The sequence below is a fragment of the Boleophthalmus pectinirostris genome, unplaced genomic scaffold (genome assembly GCF_026225935.1).
Source record: "Boleophthalmus pectinirostris isolate CB_2022bp ecotype Guang Dong unplaced genomic scaffold, ASM2622593v1 HiC_scaffold_19, whole genome shotgun sequence".
Taxonomy (NCBI): Eukaryota; Metazoa; Chordata; class Actinopteri; order Gobiiformes; family Gobiidae; genus Boleophthalmus; species Boleophthalmus pectinirostris.
The window spans coordinates 12636008-12644735 of record NW_026571140.1 but is presented as its reverse complement, the minus strand read 5'-3'; the positions used below and the strand labels follow the sequence as shown (position 1 = coordinate 12644735).

Below are 8728 nucleotides of genomic sequence, written 5' to 3'. Positions count from 1 at the left end.
ATTAGTTAACCAATTCTGTTTGTTTCTGTTTCAGAACTCGACGGAGGGTGTGGGGACCAGACTGAATACCTCCTGTATAATAAATACAAACTAGGCAATGAAAAAAGTATAAAATTGTTCTCTGAAAATGTGAAGAATAGAAACCCAAGCCTTGAATGGAAATGAGTTTACTAAACAACATATGCACCAATGACACTTCTCCTCATATGGCAACAATGTTTATTTTGGCACTTTGACACAAGATCCAAGACTTATGGCCTTATTCATGATTAGACATGGGACAATACTGAAGATTTAGACTGAGATTATCATGGCTAAAATAATTCTGATTACCGATTATCTGACAAGAATCATTCAAGTTTAAAAATGTTATGGATATGAATAATTATAATTGTAAAATGTTGAATAGGTTCCACAACTGTTACAGAATTGTACTTTGTTAAACATGTAAACAACAATGATGTGGAAGAGTTCATCATGGATAAGTAGCTTTTTTCGGTATATTTTGATGATATAATGGTGATTATCTTTGTTGGCGATTATTTAAAATGTAACATGCACAATTATTGTTGACTCTTTTTATCACGATAAACGATATTATGGTTTATTGTCCCATCCCTATTCATGATACAATTATTGGACTGATTTGGCATCTTGTAATAAGTTGTTTAGTGTTTAGAAAGGTAGGAAAATTCAAGTTTCAAGATACCACAGATTTATCAGTTCTTTTCATTCCAACTGACCACCAAAAGCACTGAATGATTCTAGTCGAGCAAGCGCAGTTGCCTTCTAGTGGACAACTGGAATTCATAGAACTATAGTTACACTCGTAACTTTCAATTTAAGTGCATATGACAGGTTAAACTACACATTTTAATAAAACATATATGTAGTCAACGTCACATTTAAGATTTTAATAAAAATCTTGCCTAGTTTTCCTGTTTGTCGATTTTGTGAATTAACGACATGGAGGGATTCTGTATTAGGACTTTACTATAATTTTAAATGTTCAGTTTTTCTGCACAAACTAACAATTACCTTATGCAAAACTATGAAAAAAGGTACTATCCCACCAAATGAAGCTATGGTTAGAAAAACAATCAAACCTATCATATGCACTTTAAAGAAGAAATGTGCAAATTTGTGATACATTAAAAAACAAAACAAATTTTACATGAAAACATACAACATATTTAGACAATCCCGTTTCCTGTTTTTCATAATACATCAGTGGATTCAAGCCATTTCAGATCTAAGACTGCCTTCAGTGTTCCATTGATGTGCTAACATCTTGTAACATTAGTGCAACAGTCAAGCTAACCCCTATGTTACCACCCATATAAAAACACACTCCACTGACCAAAGTGAAGCAGCCTGCAGCTCTCCACTGTCCTCTCGTCCTCCCATACCACAGATAATCCACGCATTCAAAGGGACTGTGATTGAATACTGAGTACTGCACAGGACTTTTTACAGATGCTCTTTTTGAAGATACAAAAACACGAAATACCAATTGTCAAGGTGTCCAAAACGTATTAAAAAATGTCCTCCAGTCTCGTGATTTTTAACAAATGCATTGGTAATACTTCATAATAACTACACTTTCAATAGGCTTAATAAAACATGAACAAGGCTGAATGAAAAATAGTTTATTTAAAAGCGCTGTTCCTGAGTAAAAAAACGCGCAATGGTTATTCCTCGATGACTTGCATGCATTCCGAGCATCCCAATTATTCAGTGCGATGAGTTCATAAGCGGTAAGTTTTCACAACTTTCAGAGCTGAGAGCGGAGTTATCTGTAACAGCAAATTCAGCAACAATTAGTATGCTAGCAGGATAAATTAGCTAAAAAAATTGGTAAAAAGTGGGCTTTTTGAATTTGTAAGTGATTCAGGCTTACTAACTACACTAACCCTAACTCATAACCCTAACCCCTTCATTAAGTAGACACTAAGTCACCATTCTTAATAACAGGGTTCCCACACTTTTTCACTGACAAATTTTCAAAATTTTTCCATGACTTTTTCATGACCTAAAGTGAAATTACGGCACCTACATGTGTAGAATTGATCAGACCTTTAGGACTAAATATGAAATGTGAACCATTTCCACTCACCTTATGGTTTGGTATTATAGTTTTTTAACATTCAAAATACTGTCAGCGCATTTATTGTCGTCTCTTTTAAACAAAAGGCGCATATGTTTGGAAATAATCATAACAGATAACTTAACAGAACGCTGTAGTTGCGTGAAAGAGATACTAAAATTCCATGACTTTTGCAGGCCTGGAAAATTACATTTTCACTTGCCATAACTTTTCCAGGGTTTCCAAGACTGTGGGATGGTGGTAATAATAAAGTTGCGAAACAAGTGCGTAATTAAGGAAAATTGTTATGCGCTTGGTACTAATGTGATTCAGTATAGTCACATTTTCTTTGTGTTTTAGTCATTTTAAGCAGTTTTTCTGTAAACAAATGACAATTTATGCCTCTCTTTACAGTTGGCAGGGATCATATAAGACTTGCATAAAACTGGGACAAATCACTGGTTTTAGATAAATCTACTGGGACAGGGGACATAGGGCTCAAACCTGGGACTGTCCAGCAGAAATGGGGACATCTGGCTCAAAGCATGTCTATGTCCCTCATCCCTATGTTCCTGGAGCCTTATGTTCCCTCATTTCTAAGTTTAGTTTAAAAAATTAGGCCGTATGTTCCCACATTTCCTTTACTTAATTATAATTTCCATCAGAATGTATCCCAATTTCTCCCAATTTTGTAGTCAATTACAGTCAACCTATTTAACCAGCAGCAGTTGACTACAGAAATAATAAAAATCTTAGAAATAAGGGAACACAGGACTGAGGAAACATGGGGCTGACCCCGTTTGGCCACCCTAGCCTTTGTTCATGCTTTATTAAGGCGAATTAAACTGTAGTTATTATAAAGTGATACCACTAACTCTATAAATTGCACTTCATTTCATGGCACTGTGCCAAAACTGAACTACAATCGTGCTAATAGCTAACGGCTAGCTGAGTTAAAGGTTGTATAGAGGATTTTCCAAGGAACGAGAAATCCAGCGACTGTTTGTCCTTCCCCCCCAACACTACAGTGTTGGTTAGGCAAGGCGGAGAAGTGTGGATCGAGGGGAGGGGGTGCATGGACATTTCGTGCGCGGAAAAGAAGTGAGGAGCAGCGGGAACAGCGGAGAGGGGAGCGAGGAGAGAGGAGAGGGGAGTGGTGCGCGGAGATTCCGTGCATGGAGAAGAAGTGAGGAGCAGGGGGAAGAGAAAAACGGGGAGCGGGGAGAGGAGCATTAAGGGGTGCAGAGAAGGGTGCGCGGAGATTCAGTGCGAATGAAGCTACTACTACAACACGCAGCAGCAAGCGGACTCTTTCTTTGCATTGAAAATTACGTTTTCAGACATAGGATATTGCATTTGTGTCTTGAAAAACGTTTGTCTAACTCTTGGAAATAAAGTACGTTTTCATAATAAGCAGAAGTGACCTGTCCAGAAGTAATTTGGTGACCAATGCGTCAGTCTTTAGACCTTCGTCTGCTTCAGTTGCGCCATCGCTGGAATGAATCTCCAAGAATCACCTTAGTTTGGCTTCGCTGCTTTTCCCCTTGTCTTCTTCTTTCAGCAATCTCAAAAACAGACTTTCTTTTTCGGCTAACTGCTCCTGGATTCTTGTCGCCATTGCAACAAACTTTGTGCTAACTGCGAGGAAGACATAGGTCAAAAAAGCCGCTAAGAACTGTTGCGTTGGTGGAGTAAACAGCGTCTGTGGACTGCGTGACAGGCGTACGTAAACCACGTAACGGCAGCGCGCAGGCAAGTCAGTTACGCTAGAAATGTAGGGAGTTTGATTGACAGTCTGTCAGCTAACAGATAACGAGGCAGTGTCGTTATCTATTGGCAAATGTTTAGCCCAACCACGTCCAGAGTTGATGAATTTTTATTCTCTTTTTTTTTGGTCATCATAATTACAAGGCTTTGAAACAAAAAAAAATCCTCCATACAACCTTTAAACCCCATGTTATCATCTCTATACAACCCAGCACACTCCACTCACCAAAACAATACCACGCTAACAGCTAACGGCTAGCTCTTTCTGCTGTTGTATGCGTTTGTTTATCGACAACAGCGCAGCCCAGAGGAACACAGTGGGGCGGGTGGGGCTTAGAAACAGCAGAGCTAACCCCCATGACACCCCCCTACACAACCAGCACCACTCTGACCAGGCTAACAGCTAATGCCGAGCTGATTCTGCTCTTGTGTGCGTTTGTTCACCCACAACAGCGCAGCCCGGAGGAACACAGCGGGCCGAGCGGGGCTCAGAAACAACAGAGCTAACCCTCACGGAACCACCCCTATACAACCCAGCACAATCCACCGACCAAAACAAAGCCGCCCGCAGCTCTCCACCGTCCGGCTAGCCTCTTGCGCTACAGTTCAGGCAATCTCATGTTCAAAAAATAATGAACGAAATGCAGAGCAAGCGGATGGGGATTTGGGTTATTGAGCGCCGGTGGAATCTGAGGTTTTGGTGGGGTTTTTCTTTCGTTTTTTCTTGAGTTTGTATACATGGAAGGTTTTGTTCTGGAAGGTCCTGGTGAAGAGGGCGCTGTAGGACGCAGAGTCGGTCTTTATGGCCTCGCAGAAGCGCGGGTGGGGGGCCGGAGACAGGTCGGGGTCATTCTCTCCTGGTCCGTCCATGATCTGAGGGAGAGGAGGAATAAAAAGTAGTGGTTTGTGAGATAATAGGTAGTGAGGTAATAGGGCTGATTTTAAGTAAACAAATATAACTGATTTTTCTGAAAAGCATTTTGATTGTAATTAGATTTGCGATTTATGTTTTATTAATAATATTGTGTTGAAAGTTCACATTTTAACAGGCCCATATCACCCATATTTTCTCATTCAAACTCTGATCATACTGGCCAAATATGATATACACGAAACAAAATGGACTCAAAATAAACCACATTCAACAATATTTTCAAACAATAAAACTGGTCAAAAACAAAAAAGCTATTAAAACATGCAATATCTATAGGAAACATGTATAACAATATCACTCTCCCCTACATTTTATGTTAATTTTTTTCAACATTTTATTAAGTATACTTGGTTACTTGGTCTTGTTTTGTTTTGCTCTCGTGTGTGATTGACTGCACATCTCTCCAGGTACAGTATGTGTTATTTATATGAGTTTGTGTGTCTTTCATGTCCCTATATTTGAACATACTGAATAAAAAAATATAAAAAAATCACTCATATTTTCTGATCTACTAGTATGTTACAATGTTGTTTCCTCATCAAAAACAAAGCAGAAGTTGTCATTCACAAGAAGCTGTCAAACATACACACCCTGCATATTTAGTCCGAGTTCTTCTCTTAAATGGAAAACATTCTGTTCCCTCTTGTGATGTCATGTGGTAATACAGGAAGTGCTCTACTGTGTTTTTAAACTCCATGCACCTTCACTAAAATCATTTGGATGATCAGCCTTGAAATCTCTACTGAACTAAGATCTGCCCAGATTTTTGTGAATTTTCAGGTAAGGTCAGGAAAATAAAAATGTGGTGGCAATAAAAGGATTTTATTTATTTGTCATACCAGTATGAGAAAAAACACAGGACAAAATGAAATTGTTCGAAAAATGTTCCTCAAGGCCCAGTGATTAAAAGAAGGTAGAAACAATAACACCCACCCCATTTTTCAGACTATAAGGCGCACTTAACATCTGTTAATTTTCTCAAAAATCAACAGTGCACCTTATGTATTAACTCTGTTTGTGCTTAATGACCTCAAACTGATTTTATGTGGTACAAGGTGCTTAAAAATCTGTCAAAATGTACAACTTTGGTAAACTACGAAGCCACACCACTTTGATGGATTGTCGGAGCATTACGGCTACCATAGCCAGAAGTCTCACAGAGTAAAGGGTGAAGTATAGTTCTGCTTTGGCATTTATGACATAGAAGAAATGCTACAGAGAATATAGGACCATTAACATATACGGTCTATGCGTATGACCTGCAGACTTATAATCTCTGACAAGTTTCACATGAACCATCTCCAATGCAATAGAAGCACAGAACAAACTCATCATCAGCAGCACATCTTCTGTCACAGAGAGAACACACATATTCCAATAAGTCATGTCCTTTAGTCCGACAGAAGTTGACTGCATCAGCGCACAAGGAGCGAGCCGTTTTTTCAGCACTTATAGTTTATGCAAACGAGCCATGTGGTTCTAAGTTTCATTTCTGTAAAACATAAACAAATGTGCGCAAAGCTGCATTAAACACATTATTACTCAATGTGGATTTGAGTCCTCCTCGTAGGAAATAAAAAAACAAACTTAAATGATCCACCCACATTCACATTCATAATACAAATTCACCAAGACAGGGAGGCAACGCCGGGTGAGTTACACCACGATCTGCCAATGGATCATGGATGTCTGGGCTAAGAGATCAGTCTCAAGTGTCGTCTGTTTATTTCACTTAACGCTCCTTATAATCCGAAAAATACATTAAGAACTACATTAAACGTCCTGTAGTACACAAAATTGTTGTTTAATTCACAGATTTGAGTAACCCTTTATTATTAGTCTGTCTACATCTCCAAAGCTTGTGATGAGGAAACATTAAAACATAGATCAGAAAATATTATAAGCTTTAAAATTAAATACTACTTAAAAATGGCAATTAGCAATACACGTGTTTAATCAGTGAGGTTTGAACATTATTGCCTTATTGCCAGTTTGGTATGTTTTCAAGTTGACCATATATAGAGTAGGTTACAGTCTTGGTTGGTTTACCCTGCTGCTTTTGATTTACGAGATTATTCAAATACTAAACGTTACATTTTAATTAAATTCCTCTCTTTTGGTTTATTCTTTTATTTATGGTTGCCCCTGAATTGTGATTTCTCTTGTTCAGGGACACAAAAATAGTATGTGAGCAGGCAAGGTTTGAACATTGCTCAGCCCACTGCACAGCTGCTGCCCCTTCTGATATTTAGCAGTGATTTTGGAACACTTCAAAACCGTATTTAACCTGAAAGTGCACAAAAATAAATAAATAAATGCTAAAATTATGATTACTCACAATTGGCTTCCTCAAATTTCTTTACCAGCACCTATCAGGCTGAATTTCATTTTGAAAGAAGAGCCCATATTATGCAATTTTCTGATTTATGTTCTGACGTTGTTTCCTCATCACAAACATAGCGGGAGTTGTGTTTTGTTTCATTCACACATGTTTAACACACAAAAGCTGCATATTTAAACTGTGATCTTCTCTCCAACTGAAAACACTAGTGATGTCAGGAAAAAAAAAAAAAGAAATGCCTTTAAAATTCTGCTTTGAGTTTGTAATAATAGCAAAAAATGATGAAAGGAAATGATGGTGAAAATAATAGTTTAAGTATAGGGACTAAAAATGCTTACTTAAAAATGGGAGAGGAAAAAAAAGAAAAAAAAAGGAAAAGAGAGAGAAAAGGAATTTCAATTATGAATTGGCCATAATGTGTCAATGTAAGGGGGCCTAGCGGTGTGTTTATGTTGCACTATCATATTAATTTTGTTTAATTTTGCCAAATTTGTGTCAGTGTATGTGGTCAGGGGGGAATGGGGGCTTTTTTTGTTGTTTTGTATTTGTTGTGGGTATTGTGGGAGTTGCTTTATGTTTTTGTGTTTTGTTTTATGTTGATGTTGAAAATAAATAAATAAATAAAATAGTGATGTCACAGATGTACAGGAAGTGCTCCACTGTGTTTTTAAACTCCATACACCTTCACTAGAATCATTTGGATAATTTCAGCTTTGGAATTGCCTATTTCTACTAAACTAAAGGGTAAAAGAAGCTGTTGAACTTGAAAACTACTGCTTAATGACGTCACAAGATGAAACAGAACATTTTGAGCTTTGTTCAATGAGGTAAGAACAAGACAACATTACTTAAAGCTCACAAGAGTCAGTTTTGTGTAATATAACAGGTGCGGTGACATCTGCTTTTGATGTCACTGCTTGGCCTGAAATGTTCCACAGTTTGGCATTAAGCCTTTCGATCTCTATGGACACAAGCAGGTGACCAGGTCAAGTTACACATCAGATGTCAAGGGATGTTTAAGCACTAATTGAATGATATACTGTATTTTTCAGACTAGAAGTCGCTCCGGAGTATAAGTCCCATCAGCCAAAAACTGCGCAACGAAGAAGAAAAAAATATATAAGTCGCACTGGACCAACACTTCATCTTGAAAGGCAAGTTATAGTAATAACAATAGAATGGACAACAACAGGCTGTTAAAATCACATATGAACAGTTCTTCAGATAACTATAGCATAAACAACAGAACAGAACAAGTTTACCAAACTCTCGATCTCACTCCAAATCACTAAATTTATTTAAATCTTCATCCACGGTGTCACTTCTGTGCAAGTCCGTAGGTAAATGGAGCGCCGCTTCCCCTTCTGCTTAGCTGTCGTCAGACTTAGCTTCAGTTCCTTTTACAATTATTGCGGCCTTTTTGAATCCCAACAAGATGGTTTCGGTTGTTACTTTCAGGCTTTCTCGATGCATCCAGTGACTTCCAGGAAAGTAGCATGGCGCACCTTCCTGGTGTCACAAGTTTCTCTTTCAAACAAGACTTTCTTTCGGCTGCATATTTCACTACCTGTAGCTTGTAATCTTAAAAATATGATTTTCT

The 8728-nt window shown here is 38.0% G+C and overlaps 1 protein-coding gene across 2 annotated transcripts in view; it reads right to left on the bottom strand.

The window, feature by feature from the left end:
• Positions 1–232: 232 nt before the first annotated feature.
• Positions 233–8728, bottom strand: part of dpy19l3 (dpy-19 like C-mannosyltransferase 3) — a 78089-nt gene continuing 69593 nt past the window's right edge. For both annotated transcript variants that reach the window (XM_055154959.1, XM_055154960.1), the window contains exon 19: positions 233–4726. In XM_055154959.1, the coding sequence (XP_055010934.1) occupies positions 4523–4726 (204 nt within the window). In that variant the 3' untranslated portion in view covers positions 233–4522. The remainder of the gene's footprint in view (positions 4727–8728) is intronic.